Source organism: Phacochoerus africanus, unplaced genomic scaffold, assembly GCF_016906955.1.
Source record: "Phacochoerus africanus isolate WHEZ1 unplaced genomic scaffold, ROS_Pafr_v1 Scaffold_16, whole genome shotgun sequence".
NCBI lineage: Eukaryota > Metazoa > Chordata > Mammalia > Artiodactyla > Suidae > Phacochoerus > Phacochoerus africanus.
Window position 1 is genome coordinate 19,919 of NW_025927353.1, and position 24,086 is coordinate 44,004.

Consider the following 24,086-nt stretch of genomic DNA (forward strand, 5'->3'; position numbering starts at 1 on the left):
TGTGGTGCAGGTAGCAGATGCAGCTTGGATCCCATGTTGCTGTGACTCTGGTGTAGCCAGTGGCTGCAGCTCTGATTGGACGCCTAGCCTGGGAACCTCCATATGCCCTGGGAAGCAGCCCTAGAAGAGGCAAAAAGACGAAAAAAAAAAAAAAAAGAAAGAATAAGTAGGAGACTATCATGATGACCTCAGGGCTGGGGGGAGGGGACACAATGTGATACTATTTACAGTGTAGCAAAAATAGACTGCAGAAATGCTTAGAGTAAAAATAGCCTCAGGCTGACAGTTGCTGGATTTTGACAAGATGCCAAGTAAATCAAAAGGTAAGAGAGGAGTTTCTGTCATGGCTCAGTGGTTAAGGAACCTGACTAGCATCCATGAGGTTGTGAGTTCCATCCCTGGCCTGGCTCAGCAAGGTAAGGATCCAGTGTTTTGGTGAGCTGTGGTATAGGTTGGAGATACGGCTCAGATCTGGTGTTGCTCTGGCTGTAGTGTAGGCCGGTGGCTACAGCTCTGATTAGACCCCTAGCCTGGGAATCTCCATATGCGGCAGGTGTGGCCCTAAAAAAAAAAGACAAACCACCAAAAAAAAAAAAGTAAGGGAAAGTGGTGCTGAAACAAATAGATATCAGTGCAAAAAATGAAACTCAACCCCTACCTCATTCCATATGCAAATATGAATTTGAGACAAACACCTAAATTTTAAAAGTAACACGAGGAATTCTCATTGTGGTGCAGCGGAAACTAATCTGACTAGTATCCATGAGGATGTGGGTTCCACCCCTGGCCTCACTCAGTGGGTTAAGGATCTGGCATTGCTGTGAGCCGTGGTGTAGGTCGCAGATACGGCTTGGATCCTGTATTGCCGTGGCTGTGGTGTAGGCCGGCAGCTACAGCTCTGATTCAACCCCAAGCCTGGGAACCTCATATGTCACAAGTGTGGCCCTAAAAAATAAATAAATAAATAAATAAATAAATAAATAAATAAAAATAAAAAATAAAAGTAGCACTATGTTTAGCACAGCAAAGGAAATCATCAACAAAATGAAGAGACAGCCTACTGAATTGAAGATATTTGCAAACCATTTAAATGATAAGGGGCTAATATCCAAAATATGTATGAAATTCATATAACTCAATAGCAAAAAACCAAATAACACAGTTAAAAATGAACAAAGGGAGTTCCCATTGTGGCTCAGCAATAACGAAACCCAACTGGTAATCATGAGGTTGCAGGTTCAATATATGGCCTTGCTCCGTGGGTTAAGGATCCAGCGTTGCTGTGAGCTGTGGTGTAGATCAGATCTTGCAGTGCTGTGGCTGTGGACTGCAGCTGCAGCTCAGATTTGACCCCTAGCCTGGGAACTTCCAAACACCATGGGTTTGGCCCTAAAAAGAAAAAAAAAATCAAAGAAGACATTTCTCAAAAGAAGACATACATATGGCCAACAGGTACATGAAAAGATTCTCAATATCACCAGTCATCAGGGAAATTCAAACCAAAACCACAATGAGATATCACCTCATTTCTTGTGGTGAGGATGTGGGGGAAAGTGAAACTCTGTACACTTAGTGGGAATATAAATTGGTGCAGCCGTTACAAAAGTTCTTCAAAAAATTAAAACTAGAACGAACAGGAGGGAAATAATGACCCGGTGGCTCTGCAGGTTAAGAACCCGACTAGTATCCATGAGGACTTGGGTTCAATCCCTGGCCTCACTCAGTGGGTTAAGATCCAGTGTTGCTAAAAGCTGCAGCATAGATTGCAGGTGCCGCTCGAATCCTGAGTTCCTTTGGCTGTGGTGTAGGCTGGCAACTGCAGCTCCGAATAGATCCCTAGCCTTGGAACTTCCATGTACTACAAGCGCAGGCCTTAAAAAAAAAAAAAAAAAAAAAAGACTAAGTTATGATCTAGCAGTTCCACTTTTCAATATGTATGTGTCCAAAGGAATTGAAGTCAGAATCTCAAAAAGATATCTGTACCCCTATGTCCACTGCACCAGTGTTCAGAATGCCCAGATGTGGAAACAATCTAAATGTCTATTGGCAGAAGAATAGAGAAAGAAAATGTGATGTATAAACAACACATACAATAAAGTATTCTGCAGCCTTTAAAAATGTGGAAATCTGGGAGTTCCCATTGTGGCTCAGCAGTTAATGAACCCAACTAGGATCCATGAGGATGTGGGTTTGATCCCTGGCCTTGTTCAGTGGGTTAAGGATCTGGCATTGCCATGAGCTGTGGTGTAGGTCACAGATGCAGCTCAGATCTGGTGTTGCTGTGGCTGGGATGTAGACCAGCAGCTACAGTTCTGATTCGGCCCCTAGCCTGGGAACCACCATCAGTGCAAAGAAATGAAACTCAACCCAATACCTAATTTTAGGTGCAGCCCTAAAAAGACCAAAAAAAAAAAAAAACCTGAAAAGAAAAAACCCTATGTAAAATCTTATCCTAAATTCTATTTTTTGCATCTCAAAAGCTGAAGAGGCAAGATAGGATGTCTCTGGTCATCTTCTTTTCTTAGTGAAAGGCTACAACTACAGTTCATGTAATGCTCAGCTAAGCATGGTGAGGGGATGGAAGAGTGAGAAAGAAATGAAATATATTCTTAGTAATGGGGAAAAAAAGAGAGAAGAAAAGTCAACTTCAGAGGCCCTTTGAGCCATTCTGGGCCTTGGAAAGAACTGAAGATTTGAGGAGCCATTTGGGGTGAGTACAAGACACAGCCAGCAGCTGGGGTGACTGCAGCCTGGGCAGGGTAGGGCAGGATGGGGACACTCCATCCTCATCCATTTGAGTCAGACTGATCGTTCATTTCCAATCTTCTGGGTTTGAGAGAAAAGGCTGGAAAGCTGGCTTTCCAACTGTATCCCTGCCTCATCCAGAAGCAGGTGCTTGTTATGAGGCTGGTGTGGTGAGCAGTCCCCATTCAAAGAGAACAATGGTTGCCAAGCAGGGTCTCCCAGGAGCGGTGTCTAGGTGCTGCTACCTCTGAAGAGCCCACTGGGCCCCTGTCCTGCAGCATTGAGGTCTTTTCTCCTTGATTTCAGAGGAATCCCTGCTCTCTGATAAACCTTTAAGCCACATTTTCTATGAGATACAAAGACCCCAGTGGAGCTAGCCTTCCAAACACGGTAAAGACTTTCACAGGATGAGAAGGTTCTAGTTGCTTTTAGCTTTCTATCCTCTGCACCACTCCAGGACGGGAGAAATCTGCATACGAACTAGTTTCCCTTGGTCCTTCTGATTTGATCCCAAACTGAAGAATCTGCCAATCATGATCCTGGGAAGAATCAGCCACAAATGTAAGGGGGGAGCTAAGAGATGAGACCCAACTTATTGGCCAATTACACCCAGGTGGGAACTGGCTTGAGCTTGCAGTTTGGGGAAGGGTTGATTCATCCCTAAGCCTTGCTTTCCTCTTCCTGGCAACACATCCTTCTGGTCGGGTCTCTGCTCCAAGAGTGAAGAAATGACAGAAACTTCTCTGGTCTCACCTGGAAGCCTGGACGGGAGGTGAGGAGGGCAGAAGCTGGACAGAACCAAACTCCAGGACTTTTGTCTCCCCTCTGGTGGCTGCTGCATGTATGTATGAGGAGATTGAAGTGGGTGGGAAAGGGCAGGGAGTCATCTGGCAGTGGTGTTGGGGGAGGGGCGAAGGGGGCAGGAGGACCCAGGACCCACTGCCTGCCACCTCCACAGAGCTTCTCAGGCCCCAGCACCATGCAGAACTGCCTGTGGAAATGCTTCTTGGTTGCTGTGTCCTTGATCCTCCTGAGCCACTTCCTCCAAGAGAAAAATGCAGAGCATCCTAAGTACAGTTTATCCATGGTGAGTTCCAGAGGTGGAGCTTGGACTCCTAACACTAACCCTTGGGGATGGGGGGGTGGGTATATTTTCAGTTACACAAACAGTCTAAAGTCACCATGGAAGTTCTAAGAGGAACGCTGTTGAAGAATCAGGAGAGGGTTAGAGAAAAGATAATGGTGAACTAGCCTTGAAATATGTGTTGGGTTTGAATAAAGGTGAGGAAGACAAGGGGGCATTTTCCCTGTGCAGAGAGCAGCCAAGGTCATGCTCTTTGGTGTGGCTGGCCCATGGGCAGCCTGCCTAGGTGAGGTTACATCCCTCTCCAGAGCCAGAGCCATCATAACTCCCACCCATCACATGTAGGAAACCCCCCAAAAATGCCCCGATTACAGCCCCTGCACGTGGAGACCACCAATCCAGCACAGGTCACATGCAAGCCCCAGGGTCCAGGTTTTCCTCCAGAGCACAGCCTAAGTGGATGTGGGCAGTGAGTCAGAGATGTGTGTATGTGTGCTCAGAATTGAGCCAAAGAAAGGACTTTAGAATGGAGGTACCACGTGTAACTTCCTTGGGGACAGAACCAGCCTTCAGCAGCTGTCGCAGAACCTAGCACAGTCCACGCCGAGTTAGGTGATGTCTGCCAGCCTGATAATGGAAGGGGGTTAGATGTGGGCCATGGCAGGCATGGGCCCCTTCTCGCTCTACACAAGCCCAGGACTTTCCCATAAGCATTCCACACAACACCCGAGGGGCCCCTCCCCTGACTCCAGGTCCCACCACTGCTTCTGAAAAGCCCTGTGTGCCCCCATGATGGGGGGGATAGTGGTTGACTATATCCTGGGGCTTGCCTGGCATGGCCTCAAAAGGGGATCTGACCCTCAACCGACTCCAGAGATCTAAGGAAAAATCTCAGAGCTGATGCTTATCTTACTCTGAGCAGGAGGAAAAGAAGGTGGTACTGGGGCAGCTAGATGAGAAGCAAAGCATCTCTGAAATCAAGAACCTTCTGAAGACCTTCAAGGACTTGCAGAAAACCTCCCCTCTACTCCAACATGCCGAGTACAGATTCCTGGTGGGAGCCCCTCCCCAGGAAAAGAGTGAGTACATGGGAGGCAGGGATCAGACTGGGGGAAGGTGAGACAACATACTATTCCACCAAGAAAGAGGAAGGGCAGAGCTCCTGCTGTGGCACAACAGGATAGGTGGTGTCTGCAGAACTAGGATGCAGGTTTGAGCCCTGGCCCAGCACAGTGGTTTAAAGGATTCTTACACTGCTGCAGCTGTGGCGTAGGAAGCTCACACACGTGACTGGGATCTGATCCCTGGCCCAGGAACTCTGTATGCCTAGGGGTGGCCAAAAAGAGGGGGTGAAGAGGGGAAATGATCTGGCAAGAAAGATGGGTGCTCAGAGGCAGGGCCACGCTGCAGAACTGGAATATGGGGCAGGTTATAAGCCCAAGTGCATTTTCTTCCTGCTGCCACCCCCTTGAATGACGAATGTCCAGAGGCTCAGAATGGCCAGTAAGGAGGTACTCATCCAAGTTCCCATTGTGGCTGAATGGTTAAAGAACCCAACTAGGATCCATGAGGATGCAGGGTCCATCTCTGGCCTTGCTCAGTGGATTAAGGATCTGGCATTGCCATGAGCTGTGGTGTAGGTCACAAGCACAGCTTGGATCCTGCATTGCTGTGGCTGTGGTGTAGGCTGGCAGTGGTAGCTTTGATTTGACCCGTAGCCTGTGTCCACATGCCTCAGGTGTGGCCCCCTCTGTGAAACTCGCTCAGGGCAGGGAGCACAGGAACCATGGGCACAAGAGTGCCACGACCCTTGGGTCCAGCCCTGGATCCTCCAATCCAGGCCTGGTGGCTCCTCAGTCACTGAGATGATGCTGAGATCAAGGCCAGCAAACTTCCCTTTGGTACCTGACAGCCTTTCCTCTCAGAGGGAGCCTTGTCCTCGCAAGGACTCCCCAGCAGCCTTTCCAAGTAGTGATCAAAGAAACCACCTGACTACTGCGCAGAGATGAGCTCTCCCAGAAAAGGGAACTGTGAGTTTGGCCCAGGTCCTGGCCTCGGGGGCAGCCATGGGCAGAGGGGCCTGGGCACAACTCACCTCTCACTCCCCTCCACACTCCCCAGAGCTGCTGACTGTGGGCATCTCCTCAACGCAGCATCCCCAAGGGACCCGTCTGCTGAACACCCTGCAGCTTCTGTTCCAGGCTTCCTCAGAACCGGAGCTGGAGTGTATTGTGGTGCTGGTCTGCCTGTCCAACTCTGAGCCGGAATGGCTCAGCCAGGTTGCGGCCAACATCTCAGACCTCTTCAGAGCACACATGGAGGCCCAGCGGCTGCTCGTGGTCCACAGCCACCTCGGCGGCCCCCCTCTCCCAGAAGATCTGGATGAGGCTCATCCGCCCTCGCCCTGCAAAGGCCTTCACAACCAGCAGAAAAGGGATCTGGCCCTCCTCATGAACTTGGCCGCCAACTTCTCTGAATACTTTCTGCTGCTGGAAGACCAGGTTTCTCTCATTTCCAAGTTTATCTCGACCGTCTATTGGGTGTTATTAGCCTGGAAAAACCTCCCTTGGGTGATCCTGGATTTCTCCAACCTGACCCTCTCTGGGAAAGTCTTCCACACCAGCGACCTCCCCCGCCTGACCTCTCTCTTCCTCCTTTTCCAAAAGGACACTCCAATGCACCTGCTTCTCTCTGAATTCCGTCTTCTTTTGGCCCAAACCATGCCAATCCATTTCAGTTCCTCGATCCTCGACCAAACACATTCTGAGCTTGAGGACTTCTGCTTTCCTGGAAAGAAGAAGAGGGTCTTTGGTGAACCAGACAACCCCACTGCCAGCATCATCACAGACATGCTGACAATATCAGACAATGTACCACAGTATGCTTACACACTGAACAAGGAGTGCTACTCCACCTTCAATCCCATGAAAGGAAACCACCTGACAGTGATTCTGGAGAGGCCACACAAAGTCATCCGGATCGAGGTGCTGACAGGTTCCAACAAACCAAGGCAGTACCACCTGGAGCAAGGGCAGGTGGAGCTGGGCTTTGACCCCCTGGAGGGTTTCAAAGGCTGTGCCCGCTATACCCTGCTGGGACCACTGGTAGATGGACATTTGGACCAGATAGTATCTTATGAAGACGACTCCGCAGAGCAGTTGAGTTGCATCCGGCTGCTAGTGCTAGCACCCCAGGAGTCCTGGCTCCTGATCAGGCAGATTAAAGTCTGGACCAGTGAGTATGAGGAAGAGAAGATGTAGCAGCTCAGTGGGAATCTGGAAGGACAGGGTTTGGAAATGGAGTCTATCTGGTGAGCAAGAAATAAAGCTAGAAATTTTGATCGAGGGCTGCTCACTCTGACTTGGGTGACCATTAATTTGTTGTTCTCACTGGGACATTTTGAGAAGGGAAGGAAGTGACAGTAAAAACTACACTGGAGGAGTTCCCATTGTGGCACAGCAGAAACAAATCTGACTAGGAACCATGAGGTTGCAGGTTCAATCCCTGGCCTCACTCAGTGGGTTAAGATTCTGGTGTTGCTAGGAGCTGTGATATAGGTTGCAGATGTGGCTCAGATCTGGCATTGCTGTGGCTGTGGTGTAGGCTGGCAGCTGTAGCTCCGATTGGACCTGTAGCCTGGGAACCTCCATATGCTGCAAGTGCAGCCCTAAAAAAGCAAATAACAAAGATCAAACAAAAAACTACACTAGACCGCAGACATAAACCAGGATTGTCCCAGACAAGCTGAGATGTAAGGTCACTCCAATTCTGCTTTTGTAGGATGCTCAAGACAGAGGCCACAGTCTGATAAAGGACACGAATAAGACACTAGCCTTCAGCTTCTTGGGCCACTCCCATGGCATATGGGAGGTTCCCAGGCTAGGGGTCTAATCAGAGCTGTAGCTGCCAGCCTATGCCAGAGCCACAGCAATGCAGGATCCGAGCCGCATCTGCGATCTACACCACAGCTCACAGCAACGCCGGTTCGTTAACCCACTGAGCAAGGGCAGGGATCGAACCCACAACCTCATGACTCCTAGTCGGATTCGTTAACCACTGCTCCACGACGGGAACTCCCCTAGCCTTCGGCTTCTTAAAGCCAGAGGGAGAGAAGGGATCTGCCTGAACTGCCTCCATTCTTAGCTACACAAAAGGATAACACCCCAAGATCTTCCTGGGAAGGAAGTGCAACAGTCTTGACAGCTCCATGATCACAGAGCAGAGACTGACTTTGGCTCATGTCTATGGACCTGTCTCAGCCTCTTCCAGATGCTATAACAGAATGCCATCAACCGAGTGGCTTAGGAACAACAGAGCTTTGTTTCTCATGGTTCTGGAGGCCAGAGTCCTGGATCAAGGTGCTGGTGGATTCTGTGTCTGGTGAGAGCCGGCCTCTCGGTTCACAGACTCTGTCCTTCCAGTGTCCTCAAAGGTGCCTGCCCAAGGGGGTGAGTGAGCTGTCTGGCTTCTTGTCTGAGAACACTCATCCCATTCCTGAGGGCTCCTCCCTAAAGGCCTAATCACCTCCCAAAGACTCCGCCTCCTAAAACCCCTGGGGGTTCGGATTCCAATGTATGGATCCTGAGGGGACATATTTAGACAATAGAAATACTCAAGCCTCCAGTGTGTCAAAGTTAAGACCTTGCTGGAGCAAAGTTGTCTTAGCTGGGATTCAGGAATAGTTTCTAGGATTTATGAATTTCCTAAAACTGTGTGCAAAATTTGGTATGAATGCACAAGTGCATTATTTTTCTTTCTTTCCTTTTTTTTCCTTTTGCTTTTTAGGGTCACACTCATGGCATATGGAGGTTACCAGGCTAGGGGCCCAATCAGAGCTATAGCTGCTGTCCTCATGGATTGTAGTCAGGTTCTTAACACACTGAGCCACAATGGGAACCCCTATTCACCCTATCTTTAACTGCACTGAAACCTTCAGTTTGCAGAGTTCCCTTCATGGCTCAGTGGTTAACAAACCCGACTAGGATCCATGAGGCTGTGGGTTCAATCCTTGGCCTCACTCAGTGGGTTAAGAATCTCTCATTGATGTGAGCTGTGGTGTAGGTCACAGACATGGCTCGGATCCCATGTTGCTGTGGCTGTGGGATAGGCCGGCATCTGTAGCTCCAATTCGACCCCTAGCCTGGGAACCCTCCATATGCCTCGGGTGCAGTCCTAGAAAGAAAAAAAAGGGGGGGGGGACACAGAAAGTTTCTTGTACCCAGGAGCCCCACAGGGCCTAGTCCAGTTTCAGAATCTATGGGGGACTCCGGTTCGATCTCTGGCCTCACTCGGTGGGTCAGGGATCCAGTGTTACTGTGGCTATGGTGTAGGCTGGCAGCTGTAGCTCCGATTTAACCCCTAGCCTGGGAACCTCCATATGCCATGGGTGCTGCCCTATAAAGCAAATAAAATAAAATAAATGGTCTAGTCATATAAGGGAATAATAATCAGTAATAAAAATGAACAAACTATGATCACAACATGGATAAATCTCATAATCACAACACAAAAGAAGTTAGATGCAAAGGAATACATACCGTGTGATCCCATTTATATAAATTCCTAAAAGAGGCAAAACCAGTTTGTGGCTGGAAGTCTGGACAGTGGTTGCATCTGAGAGGTGGGGAGTGGGTGTGAGTTCAGAAGCTTCTGAGGAGCTGGCAACCACCTACTTCCTGATCTGTGTGGGTGTGTTGACTTGGTGAAAACTTGACATCTGTCTAGCTGCTGATAAGGGGTAAAAATCTGGTTAGATTGAGTCTAAGAGTACTTCGGGAGAAATTGGAAGCAGGAAAACTGGAAACAACTCTTTGGAGGAGTTTTGCTGCCAAGGAAGACAGAAAAATCCCCACAGGATGCTTTCTTTATGTTTTTGTATAGTGAAGAGCAGCAGAGGAAATGGAGAAGACAAAAGATTTCTTTCTTTTTTAAGAATGCAGGGGGTGGAGTTCCTGTCGTGGCTCAGAGAAAACGAACCTGACTAGTATCCATGAGGACACAGGTTCGATCCCTGTCCCCGCTCAGTGGGTTAAGGGTCTGGGGTTGCCGTGAGCTGTAGTGTAGGTCATAAGTGCGGCTTGGATCCTGCTGTTGCTGTGGTGTAGGCCAGCAGCTATAGCTCCGATTTGACACCTAGCCTGGGAACCTTCATGTGCCATGGGTGCAGCCCTTAAAAAAAAAAAAAAAAAGACAGACAGAATGCAGGGGGTAGTGACCCAGTAAGGCATGAAGAGCTGATGCTAGAGAAGACAGAAAGCAGAGCTACCAGAGTGACTTTTTTTTTATCTTTTGTCCTTTTAGGGCCACATCCATGGCATGGGGAGGTTCCCAGGCTAGGGGTCTAATTGGAGCTGCTGCTGCTGGCCTACACCACAGCCACAGCAATGTGGGATCCGAGCCTCATCTTTGACCTACACCAAAGCTCACAGCAACACTGGATCCTTAACCCACTGAGCAAGGCCAGGGATTGAACCTGAGTCCTCATGGATACTAGTCAGATTCATTGCTGCTGAGCCACGACAAGAACTCCTGCTCTTTCTCTTAACATCAGGCACAAAGCAAGATGCCCACTCTTGCCACTCCTTCACAACACTGCACTGGAGCTCCTAGTGCAATAAGGCAAGAAAAAAGAAAAGGCATAGGGACTGAAAAGGAAGAAACAGAGCTGTCCCCTGGAGCTCCCTGGTGGACTAGCACTTAAGGATTCAGTGTTGTCACTGCTGTGGCTCTGGTTGGATCCCTGGCCTGGGAATTTCTGCATGCTGTAGTTGCAGCCAAACAAAAATCAAAACAAAAATCCCACAACTATCCCTATTCCCAGATGACATGATTTTCTATATAGAAAATTCCAAGAAATCTACCAAAAAAAAAAAAAAACTTCTTGAACTAATGAGTGAGTTTAGCAAAGTCACAGAATACAACGTCAACCCACAGAAATAAATGTTTCTATAGACTAATAAAGAACAACTGGAAATCAAAATCTTAATAAAGGAATAACGTTTAAATTAACACCCCCTGGAGTTCCCTGTTGGCTCAGCAGGTTAAGAATCCAGCATTGTCAGTGCTGTGGCTCTGGAGCAACTCTGGCACAGGTTCAATCCCTGGGTGGGGAACTTCAACATGATGAAAGTGCAGCAAAAGAAAAAAAAAAAAAAAAGCACCTCCTGGAGTTCCCATCATGGCGCAGTGGTTAATGAATCCAACTAGGAACCATGAGGTTGGGGGTTCTATCCCTGGCCTTGCTCAGTGGGTTAAGGATCTGGTGTTGCCATGGGTGTTGGTCACAGATGAGGCTTGGATCCTGAATTGCTGTGGCTTTGGCGTAGGCTGGTGGCTGCAGCTCCAATTAGACCCCTAGCCTGGGAACCTCCACATGCCATGGGAAGCAGCCCTAGAAAAGGTAAAAAGGCCAAAACAAAAAACAAAAAACCTCCCTGTTATAGACTGAATTGTGTTCTCTCCCAAATTCATATGTTGAAGTCCAGCCCTAGACCTTAGAATGTGATGGTTTGGAGAGTCTTTTTGTTTTGTTTTGTTTTTGTTGTTTTTTCTAGGGCTGCACCCATAGCACATGGAGGCTCCCAGGCTACGGGTCTAATCAGAGCTGTAGCTGCCAGCCTACACCACAGCCACAGCAATATGGGATCCGAGCCACAATCTGCAACCTACACCACAGCTCATGGCAACAACGGATCCTTGACCCACTGATGGAGGCCAGAGATCAAACCCACAACCTCATAGTTCCTAGTCAGATTTGCTAACCACTGAACCAGAACAGGAACTCTGGAGACAGTCTTTAAAGAGATAAAATGTACCCCAGATATTTATTTTTTCTCAGCTTATAAATAAGCATTATCATACTGAGTAATGCTGGAGCACAAGACATAAGGCAAAATTAGTAATACTCATCCTGTATTTACTTAAAATTTTGTATTGTGTTCATCGTCATGAATTTTTGCATTAATTGTGATTTTTAAAATATATTGCATTCATTCTTTCTCTTGGGAAAAAAAGAGATAAAATGAAGTCATAGAGTTGGGCCTAAATCCAATATGACTGGTGTCCTTATCAGAAAAGGAAATTAGGTCACAAACACGCGTGGACAGAAGACCATGCGAAGACATAGAAGATGGGCATCTACAAGCCATGGAGAGAGACCTCAGGAGAAACCACCAGCAAATGTCGATCTGGCTGGGAAACTGTATGGAAAAAAAACGGCCATCCTGGCAAAGGTGTGGCTCCAGGCTCTAGGGATCTATTTCTGACTCTTGCCCGTGCTTCTGCTGCCAACAGAGCTCAACTCTAAGTCCCTAAATGAGCCTCAGTACCATCTCCAGAGTCACTGCAGCAGCTGACACTTGTTGAGTGTTTTGCTGCATGACGGGCAATACACTAAACAGGTGACATGTCTCACTTGAGTCTCACTTCAACCTATGAACTAGATGGATGATAGCACATAAACATCTGCAGATTGGAATCCGAGAGAAGTTTTGAGTATGTTGTCCACAGTCACAGAGCTGATGAGGGCTGCAGGCTAGATTCTGATTCAGTCCAGTTGGTCTCCAAAGCCAGGTCTTTGACCCTGGGGGCAGAAAAACCCAGATCCTAATAAGAAGCTTGACCTGGACCCAAAGGGAGCTCCTGAATGAGCCTGATGACCTAAGGGTCTGGCCATGTGAGCGAAACCAACCACGGAAAAGGAAATAAGTTGCCACTGTCATTCCTAAGGAGACTGCCAGGCTATGGATTCTCTAGATGAAATTCAGCCAATTGAAGAATTAAGTGACTACAAAACGATGACTTTCAGGCCCTCCTACTTTACTTTGAGCCCGTCTCTGCTCTAGGCCAGACACCTCCCAGCTGGAGCGGCAGCGCCCCCTTGTGGGAGCACTTACACCGGAGCAAAGGGGTGGGGCGCTGAGTGGCTCCGCCCTCTGGACATGCCCCCCTGCCCGCCCCGCGGCGCATTGCTGGGATCTGCAGGCCGGCTGCGCGGTGGAGGGTCGCGGTTCTCCATCATGGGGTTCCAGCCTGTAAGGCTCCCCCCTCTCCCCAGCTCCGTGTCCCGCACCAGGGGACTCTGCCCACCCTGGTTCCCAGCTCTCAGCTCCGGACCAGAAGCTCTCACCTCCGACCCCACCCCGTAGGGCTCTACACCCGTCCTGAGTGCCGGGGTCCCTGTCCCCGCACTTTTGGGATGGGGACCCCACCTCGGCTACCCCCCTGGACTGGGCTTGCGCTGGCGCCTGAGCTGGAGATCGTCATTCTGGGGCGCAGGGAAGGAGCCAGTAACCACCCAATGTCCCAGGCTCTTCCCCAGGGCCGCAGGTCACGCTGCCCCTTCTGCCCACAGAGTGCAGTCCTGCTGGCTTCCCTGGGGGTGGGGCTGCTGAGTCTGCTTGGCCTAGCTCTGGGCTACCTCCTGCGGAACATCCCGCCGGCCGCTGGTCACGCTCCTGGACCCCAATGAAAAGTACCTGCTGCGACTGTTAGATAAAACGGTGAGTTGAGGAGTAGGGGAGGGGACTGGAGTTCCACTCCGCTGTGGTTGGGGTGCCCCTGAGCCGTGGCAGCCCTGACCTGCCTAGTGAAATGCTCATGACATCTGCCCTCCAGACCGTGAACCACAACACTAAGAAGTTCCGCTTTGCCCTGCCCACCGCCCACCACGTTTCTGGGGCTGCCTGTGGGTAAGGAAGTGTGGAGCGAGCGCCCTTTTCCTGGTATTCCAACAGGGCGTTCCCCTTCCCGGGTCTCCTGAAACACGCCTGCTTCAGCCTGGTGCCTCCCCACTCCACTCCCCTTTCCCCACCTGGCTTGGGTCCTCCAGGTTGTGCGGTGCCCCCAAGGTGTGGCTTCTGTGCCCCCAAACATCTGTAAGACTCAGCAGCCTCCCTCCATCCTGCAGGATTTGCTCACATCTCCCCTGAGCAAATACTAATCTTTTCCCCATTGCCCAGACCCTCAACCACTACTAAGGCTCTGGCAGTCATTGGTACAAGTTCCTGCACTGGGGAGGGTTTTTTTTTTTGGGGGGGGGGAGCTCAAGCTGGGGCATCAGAGGGGTGGTCCTCCCCACCCAGTAGTTTCTTGGGACCCCAGTGGGAAGCAAGGCACTTTTGCTGTCTCAAAACATCCCAGAGTATTTTGAAAGGTAACAGGAATGCAGCCAGTCCACAGCAGCCCTTATGCAGCTCTGCATGTGGTCCCCAGGCAAACATGTCTACCTCTCTGCCCGCATCGATGGCAGTCTTGTCATCAGGCCCTACACTCCCCATCACCAGGGATGAGGACCAAGGCTACGTGGATCTTGTCATCAAGGTAAAGAGGGTAGGAAGGAGCTCCAGGAGCCCCTCACCCTCCTCTCTCTGGGATTTGTAGAAACTTCCAAGATGTGTTAGCAGGAGATGCATGTCCTTTGGAGACATGAGGAGAGTATGTGGACTGGGAAAAGAGCACCTGTGTCATTCCCGCCCAGCTCCAAGCAGGTTCTAGTCAACAGGAGCCTCAGAAGCCAGGAACATTCCAAATAAATTACTTCCTGTTTATCTTATCAGGTCTACCTGAAGGGCGTGCACCCCAAATTTCCTGAGGGAGGAAAGATGTCTCAGTACCTGAATAGCCTGAAGCTTGGGGATGTGGTGGAGTTTCGAGGGCCCAGTGGGTTGCTCACTTACACTACACCGGGAAAGGCAATGGCCCCAGCTTCCACTCCGGTGCCCCTGGTCCTCCACGCACAGTGTGGCTCTGAGTGTTCACGTGTGTGTGCACAGGGATAAGGGTGAGCGGCCACTCCTACAGACACAGCACTGAAACCATCAGAAGGTATATTCTTCAGCCCCATTTGCTGCAGAGATCCATTCCCTCCCTGTCCACGTGAATTCACCAGCCCTGACAGCTGTGGCCATGACTAAAGCAAACTTAGGCCTCTCTTTGTCTCCCTCAAAGATGCACCCTTCAGGCTGAGCTGTGCAGAGAGCCAGAGATAGCTTTCAGCCCTTCCCGTGGGAACAGCTGGGTGCATTAGCCAGTCTCTGGAGCTGCCCTGGGCCACTGGGGAAAGCAGAGTCCCACCTGGCCCATGCCTGTCAACCGTCACCAGGGAGTGAGCTCTGCCAGAGGCAGCTCATGACTCACTGTATGTTCCAAAATGGACTTGTAGTTAATAATACTGGACAGAGAGTCCTGGCCCCATTGTCCCTCAAGTGTATTCTTGTCAGGGCTGGCTCCTTGCAAGCCTCCCCACAGGCCCCAGGATCAGTTTGCACAGCAGCTGCCAAACTGGCCTGGGGTGCGTCTGCAATTCCGCATCTGTTTTCTTCATTCCCTGTTTGGACATTGTTCTTTCACTCCTCTCTTCATTTGACTTCTCAGGAAAGTTCAGCAATCAGCCCAACAAGAAATCTCCGCCGGAACCCCGAGTGGCCAGGAAACTGGGAATGATTGCCAGAGGCACAGGTGCATGTCCCTGAGGGCTGCTCCCTCCAACCATTGTGCCTGTGGCTGTGACAGCTTCCAGGTGACCCTCAGAAGGTTTGGTAGTCAGGGGATTCCCAGCCATGCCTACAGCTCCCCAGTTTCTGCAAACCAAAGTCATAATCAGGTAGAAACCCAGCCCCCCAAATTTATTTTTAACTGAGAACTATATCTGGTGGATGCTCCCAAGACCTCAAATTAAATGAATCTAATCATTTTTAGGTGAGAGCAGAGAGCAGCTAGGAATAGGACTGTCAAGAAGAAAGAAAATTAACATTGGACATTTCTCCATGGTAGACACTATGCTAGTCTCTTAATGTGTCTGTGAAGTAAATACCAGCTTTCACTTTTCACAGAGGAGAAAATGGAGGTTCTGAGAGTTAGGTGATTTACACTTGGCCAGAGGCGGTTTGAGTATGCAGCTCTGCCCAGTTCCATAGAACAGGCACTTAACCTGCAAGTCCAGTGTTTCAAAAGTCTCCTCATGGAATCAGTAGGGGCTTGTAGTCATCTGTGCTATTTCAGCCCTGGCCTCCTGAAGACTGTCTGAGAGCATGAGACTGGTTCCTCAGAAGGGTTTCAACAACACAAACTTAGGTGAATACTGAGCATGGCCACAGCTCACCTCCCACGTAGGATCTGAATGAGTTTGGGGGAAAGGTCGTATTGATCCAGAAATGCAGGTGCTGTGAATACACAAGAGGAGCTTAGAGGATGGGACCCTAAAGGAGAATGGACTGCAGGGGTGAGTGAGTGCAACTTGAGATGATGGGGCTGGGAAGTTCCCATTGTGGCACAGCGGAAATGAATCCAAATAGGATCCACGAGGCTGCAGGTTCAATCCCTGGCCTCACTCAGTGAGTTAAGGATCCAGTGTTGCTCTGAGCTATGGTGTAGGTCACAGATGCATCTCAGATCCCGTCTTGCCGTGGCTGTGGCATAGGCCAGCAGCTATAGCTCTGATTGGACCCCTAGCAAGGGAACCTCCATATGCCACAGATACAGACCTAAAAAGAAAAAAAAAAAAAAAAAAGATGGAGGGGTTGGTCAGCTAAGGAGTTGGAATGGGGGTAGTGGCCACAATGTCTCACTGTAGGTGTCTTTATTCAGGGATCACCCCGATGCTGCAACTGATTTGGGCCATCCTGAAAGACCCAGAAGATCCAACCCAGTGCTTTCTGCTTTTTGCCAACCAGGCTGCTTTGCTTTTCTCAGTCCCAGGACTTCAGAGTTACTGTGTGGGGAGGGCTGAGGAGTGTGGTACCAGCAGGCAGAACTGGCCCAGTTCCTGTTCCAGCCTCTGCCCAAGTCCCCCTGCAAGGTGGAGGACTCTCTACCGCAATACAGAAGACAGAGCATCAAGCCAAATCCTTTCCCTGTCCTGAGGAGAGGAAAAAAGAAAACAGTTAAGAAATCTAAACAGAAAGTTGCTCCTTGGAGTTCCCATCATGGTGCAGCAGAAATGAGTCTGACCAGGAACCATGAGGTTGCAGGTTTGATCCCTGGCCTCCTTCAGTGGGTTAATGATCCGGCATTGCCATAAGCTGTGGTGTATGAGGCAGACGCGGCTCAGATCCAATGTTGTTGTGGCTCTGGTGTAGGCCGGTGGCTATGGCTCTGATTATACCCCTAGTCTTGGAACCTCCATATGCAGTGGGAGCAGCCCTAGAAATGGCAAAAAGACAAAAAAAAAGAGAAAATGTTGCTATCTTTCAGTTTTATTATGGCATCTCTTTCTCTGTTTTTTTCTTCAGTATGATTCAGTAATTCTGAATGGGGTTCTTTTAATATTAAGAAGACAGGTGCTGATTGATATTTATCTGTTCTATACTCATACTCCAGGGTCACTTTAAAGCAGTATGATTACAACCTAATCTAACCTGTGATCCAGGGTTTCATTAGAGTCTGTCATTATCCTATTTTTCAGATTTCTGAGTTTTTAAGCAAGCAGTGTTCTTATTTGACATGAATATAAACACTAATGTCCTACTTGTTTATAGATTTCTTTTAAAGTTACTTCTTAAAATTAGAATTGAGAGATTTGTTTTTGAGAAATTGAGTCTTTTTTTAAAGTGAAGTTTAGAGTATTTGATTCACAAGATCAGTTTATTGTATGAACAGAGAAACAGGAAACCTAGGATTGGTAAGAATGTGGACTTGAGCTTGCTGTCTGCATGTGGTTCTGGCTCAGCCACTGCCTAAATTTTTAACTTTTTGTTTGTTTGTTTTTTAGGGCCACCCCTCCCCCAGCATATGGAGGTTCCCAGGCTAGGAATCAAAACAGAACTACAGCTGCTGGCCTACACCACTGCCACAGCAACACAAGATCTGAGCTGTGACTGTGACCTACACCACAGCTCACAGCAGTGCCAGATCCTACACCCACTGAGCAAGGCCAGGGATTGAACCTGCATCCTCATGGTTCCCAGTCAGATTCATTTCTGCTGCATCACAATGGGAACTCCTAACTTTGTGACTTTTGCTCAAACCTCTCTCTGCCTCAATTTCCACATCTGTAAAAAGGATATAAAATAGTCTCATGTAATAAATAATCTCATACAATTGCTAGGAAATTTAATGAGCTTAATAGATTTCAAGCTCTTAAGATAGTTAAGTACCTACACTTAATAAGTACTAAGTTAATTGTTATTTTTGTTATTACATGAATTCTGTACACATGTACTTTTGTACAAAACCTACCATTGGATTTGTGGATATTGTTGAATGCATATTTTATGAATTCTTTTTCTTTGATCAGCTGGTTTCTGCAGAAGCCGCCTATGTGGCTACCCCCATAGCCATGTTCCAGGCAGCCATGACTCTTCTAAATGATGCCTCTGATCTTCCTAAGGTGTAAGTCTAGTTTTCTTCAAATTGGAAGACCACTATTTCCTTTAAGTTCTATTTTAACTTATTTTGATTCAGTTTTCAGACGTTGGGTTTGTACATAAGCATTTCCAGTACCTTTGATCCAAAGAGAGAGGTAAACTTGCAGTCGTAGAAGGACAGTTCCTTATTGGCTTCTAGGAACAGTACAGAGGTAAATGAGAGGAGACAGAAATGTGAGAGCCATGTAAGTGGCTTTAGTTCCTCCTAAAAAAGAACTCCAATCCTAAGTCAGCTACTCAAAAAAGGTCCCTGTAGGTAAGTGTTACTGACAGGAGCCTCTTATCAGCTGGCACAGGGAGCCGTGGCACCAAGCACAGATTGATGCACAGCATCCTGGCTAGATGTTTATCAAGTGGACTGTCTTACTAGAGCATTTCCCTCTTACCCTCAAAGTAGGCCAACTTTACAAATGAGCATAGGCCCATAGGCTTAGAAACAAGTAAATTTAGGTGTGACCTGAAATACTAGTAAGAAATCAACATAAAAATTATACAAAGTGAATCCTAATTGAGTTCTCTGCAAATATTTGTAAACCCTTTGGAAAGAGTTAACATTTTCTAAATGTTAGCCATTACATTTAAAGAAATCTCTTTCTCATCCAATTTGTCTTATTTATGCTTTATTAATAATTGACTAACAAATTTTATTTTGCCCATGTGTTTCATTCTCCTGAGTCTGACAGCTGAGTTTATAAAGAGTAGCTCTTACTCAGGCTGATGATTTTCCATGCGACCCCTGCAGCATACCAGTATCATGGAAACATTTCCACTGGTCCCTGAACAATCTCAATGGGTTTGCTGGGTACTAGTTGCCTCTGGAATAATAGCTACTTGCCCATTTGGCTGATTTTAGGAGTGGAACCAAAACTGGTCCCTGATGGAGTTAAGAATCATATTTTTGTGCGCTCTGCATTGATTCAATAGCTAGTTCTCCAGCAAGCCATGCTAGTAGAGGAAGGGGCTGGAATTAGGTTTTGTGTGCTCATTTATGTTGTTATTGTCTTACAGAGGTGGAATCTTCACTCCTGGAGCAGCCTTCTGCAGAACAAAGTGAACAAAGTTGATCAAAAGACTCAACCAATGTGGTCTTGAATTTAGCGTCATTAGCAGCTTTGAAGTTTAAACAGGTGAATATTTAACTGAAGTCATAAAGTGCATGAATTACAAGCTTTTTAATTTGGTATTTGAAATTCTGTAAGTCTCCTTGACTCTATGTGGAAGAGATTGTCAATCTAAAATAAGTGCGCCATAAAAGCAGGAAATTGTACTAGCTTACCCTAAATTTCAGATCTTAGCTGATATGTGATTTGGTTGCTTATGAGAGAAAACTAGTATTTGACTGACTTTTTCATTGAAGAATTCATGGTCAGTTTCTATAAGGAAGCTGGTAGATCCAAGGGTGGGATGGGTGGCTGTGTGTTGCTGACACATCCCTTGATGAAACACCCAGTTTGTGGTCATATCAGGCAGTAACTGCTGTTTTTCTTGCTGTACTAATGAATGGGATCTCACTTTCCTATGAGTTTGACTGCAAAGTGTAGGCCTTTGCTATTTTAGCCTAGTTTTTCACCTATATATGCTGACTGATTTTGGACTCTTACCGAAGTTGAATAATAAAGGATTAGCAATTAAACAGTGGTTTTGTGTTTGGACTTGCCTGTGTATTTGAGTAGTGGTGGAAATGTGTTTCCTAAGTGGTTTATGTACTGCTAAAAATAGGCTTGTCATTCATCATTTTCCCCGGTTCTGTACCTGTGTTGAGTTGTTGAGTTTTAAGGATGTAGCTGGTAAGTTTCTATTGATTTTCTTTTTTTTTTTTTTTTTGTCTTTTTGGGCCACACCCACAGCATATAGAGGTTCCAAAGTTAGGAATCAAATCAGAGCTGTAGCTGCTGACCTACACAACAGCCACAGTGACACCAGATCTGAGCCATATCTGCATCCTACACCACAGCTCACAGCAACACCAGATCCTCAAGCCACTGAGAGAGGCCATGGATCAAACCCACAACTTCATGGTTCCTAGTTGTAGTCATTTCCACTGCTCCAAGACAGGAACTCCTATTGATTTTCATTGCCAGAGCAAAACTTTTCTCTGATTTTTTTTTTATATTTTAACCAGGTTTTCATTTGAAGCCTTAAAATAAGGCAAAGGACTTTTCCTTTTATAATAAGCATATAAGAAACACATATAATGTTCTGCTCCTTTCATTATGTGAAGAGGACAGCCATTGTCTTTATGGAATTTCTACTCTATGGTGAGAGGCATAACATTGATAGGAATCTTAAGCATCTTGGGAGGCCTTTTGGGGCTTCCTGAACAGAAGAATGAGGGCCTTTACCTTGAAGAGGGAGATTCTTGGTGGTGGAACTGTTCCCCCTAACTTGGCTTCCTCTGCCCAGGGTGGTTGGAATTTGGTCTCAGCTGCACCCTAATTTGCGCAACCTTAGAAAAGGTTTTATCATCTCTAAAATTAGGAAGATGGACAGGAAACAGATCTCATGACTAACGTGCATGTCAGAGTCATAAACAGCATAGGTTCCCCAGCAGACCCCAGCAGTTTGCATTCCAGAGGCATGGAGTTTGGGCCCAGGAATCTGTGGTTTAGATGTGTATTTGGGGGCTACTGAGGGAGACTCCATGTGTGTCTTTCCACTACTGCATTGTGTGCTGTGTTGTGCTCTGGTGTTGACACTGACATATGATCACCTCTGTGACCCTTCTTCCAGCTTGAGATTTAAGTGTGTTTCATCCTGATTTTCTTTTTAAGCCTCCAAGCCTCTACTTGCTCATTTGGAGAAAGAATATTACTTGCTTGAGGCAAGTAATACACTTTCTGTAAAATGTCCAAGAACTTTAAGGCTCAGTCCAGGAAGTAGAAGCCATCCTTGCTTTCTGTGAGCTCACTGCTGTTCTGCCTCATTGACAGATGCTTTCTTGGATTCTCTGATGCTCTGCTGACCCTTGTCCTTATTGCTACCATGGAGGTCTGCACTTGGGATCCAGTGTTACGGGTTATTTTTTAGTTTATGCATATACACTCATTCAGGGACTGAGCTGCAGGCAAATCCTAAGGCCCTCCCATAGGCCCTTGGGCCTTGGTAATAAGGTGAGGTCACCAGCCCAGATGCCTCTGCCTTCCCAGGGAGGCTCCTTATGTAGCCTTTGATAGAGATCTTGATTGCACAAAGAACTGATTGATGAGTCCTAGTTAAGGACACAGAGGTACTGAGTGTTCTCGGGGAAGGCTTCAAAAGAAAATTTTGTGGCCTCAGAGAGATTAACAGTAACAATAATAGCAATAACAGAGACTCATTGAGTGCTTACTGTGTGCCAGGCACTAAGCTTGGGTTAAGGATCCAACATTGCTGTGAGCTGTGGTGTAGATCAAAGACAAGGCTCAGATTTGGTGTTGCTGGGTCTGTGATGTAGGCTGGTGGTTGTATCTCCAATTGGACCCCTAGCCTCAGAACCTCAATATGCCATGGGTGTGGCCCTAAAAGACAAAAAAAGAAGACAAAAAAAAAAAAACAGCCAGTGCACTTATGCATGGGTTTGTACAGAATTTTTTCAGCCAATCCATCATCTGAACCACAAAACAGAAAATGACTTGAAAGACGATTTTCCCAGTTCTCTCAAGAATGGTGTCTAACTAGTACCATTCCGAACAGGAGAGCAATTAAGTCAGTACATACATAGCCTAGAAGAGGTGGTTCTCAAAGTTTAGTTTAAGGCTGAATCTTCTGGAGGGCTTGTTAAAGCATGTATAACTGGGCCTCAAGCCCAGAGGTTCTGATTCAGCAGGTCTGGGAGGGGACCCTGGAAATTGCATTCTGATAAGATCTCAGGTGAAGCCAAGAAGCCAGTGGGGGAACCCTACTTTGAGAACCTCAGGCTCAGGGCTCAGGTCTCTGCAGAACTGGTTTACTCTGGAGGAGTTGAATTGCAAGTGTATACTATTAGGGAACATGCATCTTTGACTTTTATTACATAAATGGCAAACAGTATTGAAGTGGTTGTACCAATCTATACTCCTTCCAGCATGGCATGAACATTTCTGTTGCTTTGTATCTTTACGAAAACTTGATATTTTCAGACTGAAATTGTTGCTAGAATGGTTACTTGCCATTCTCATAACCCAGTATATCACTGTGGTTGCAGTTAGTGTTCCTTAAATTATTAATGAGGTGAAGCACTTTTTCATGTATTTATTGGCCTTTTTGATTTCCTCTTTTGTGAAGTTTCTGTTCAAGTCTTCCGACCATTTTTTTTTTTTTTCCCCTATTGGGACAAAATCTATTTCTGTCTTTCTTTTTGGTTTGTAGTAGTTCTTTATTTTGGGTATTAACTCATTATATTTTAAATGTGTTACAAATGACTTTTCCTGTTCCTTTTGACTTATTTTGGTTTATGAACCAAACTTATTTTAATGTAGGAGAATCTAGCAATCTTTTTCTTTAAATCTAGGTATTTTTTGTGTCATGTTTAAATCCTTTTCTACTGTTAAGATCATAAAGACATCTCCTAAAGTATCTTCTGTAAGCATTTGGGGTTTACCTTTCACACTGAGGTCTTTAATTCTCACCTAAACTTGATTTCTGGGTATGGTTTTAGGTAAGACTCCAGTTTCATTCAACTTCATATGTACTTGTAATTCTCCAGCACTATTTGTTGAAATGCCCATCCTTGCCACATTCACCTTTGGTTCCACCTTGGTCATATATCATCTCGAGTTCTGAGTGAACATATTTCTGGGCCTTCACTTCTTTCCTTTGGATATCCTATTTACATTTGGACCAATCCCTTTTTGTCTATTAAAATACTATTAAAATAAGTCTTGATATGAGGTACTGCAAGTCTTTGGGGTCTTGATTGGCTTAGCTAATCTTTTGCTTTTGGAATTCCATCTAAAACATAGGATTGTCTTGTCAGATGTCATTGCACTTTATTGGCATTATGTTGACACTCGGGAGATTTGACAGATTCACAGAAGCAAATCTTCCAAATCGTGGCGCCATGGCATGTTTATCCAATTCTTTAGGTCATTTTTAACATCTCTCAAGTTTTAAAATATTCTCCATAGAATTTATGTTATTTTTATGTTAGCTATAGGGCAACATATAGTAGTAGTTCTTACATTTGATGTAGTTATAAATGCTATCTTGCATTTAATTTTTTTATCTTGTTTCTTTATATTCAAATATTATTTATTTATTTTTAGAGGTGATGACTGTTTGGTGTATTTGAGTGTGGTGATTTCACAAATGTGTATATATATATGTGCGTGTGTGTGTGTCACATGTGTCTAATTGACATTTTTAAAAAATTATTATGGTTGATTTACAAAGTTCTGTCAATTTCTGCTATACAGCAAAGTGACCCAGTCATACATATATATACATTCTTTTTCTCATATTATCCTCCATCATGTTCCATCACAAGTGATTAGATATATAGTTCTCTACGCTGTACAGCAGAATCTCACTGCCCATCTGATCCAAATGCAAGAGTTTTCCTCCACTAACTGCAGACTCCCAATCCATCCCACTCCCCCCAGCAAACATAAGTCTGTACTACATGTCCATGATCTTTCCTGTTTTGTCAATAGATCGTTTGTGCCATATTTTTTTATTTTTTGTTTGTTGTAGTATATTTCAGTCAGTGAAGAATAAATGGATAATACAGTTTGCATGGTGAGATTTGGTCCAGACCTGGACAAAAGGGTAGAACCTATGACTCCATTATGATAGAGGACAAAGTCCAGGGTTACTGAGGCAGCCCACAAAGTCCCACCTGTCCCATCCCCTGCTCATCTTATTTCTTGGGCTTTCCAGTCCCAGCTCTGAAATACTACTGTTGCAAGTCTCTGGCTAGATTCTAGTCCTTGCACTTC

General features: G+C 46.5%; 1 protein-coding gene and 1 long non-coding RNA gene across 2 annotated transcripts in view; one reads left to right on the top strand and one right to left on the bottom strand.

Annotated features, from left to right (window-relative positions):
• Positions 1-24,086, bottom strand: part of LOC125119155 (early endosome antigen 1-like) — a 62,234-nt gene that overhangs the window by 11,274 nt on the left and 26,874 nt on the right. The window contains 1 exon segment of the mRNA XM_047766007.1: positions 6,511-6,616. Within this exon segment, the coding sequence (XP_047621963.1) occupies positions 6,511-6,616 (106 nt within the window).
• LOC125119153 (uncharacterized) lies at positions 13,315-19,825 on the top strand. The gene is made up of 7 exons (XR_007133035.1): positions 13,315-13,329; positions 13,445-13,518; positions 14,042-14,149; positions 15,203-15,286; positions 16,415-16,709; positions 18,063-18,157; positions 19,201-19,825. It is a non-coding gene; the product is annotated as an uncharacterized LOC125119153 (long non-coding RNA).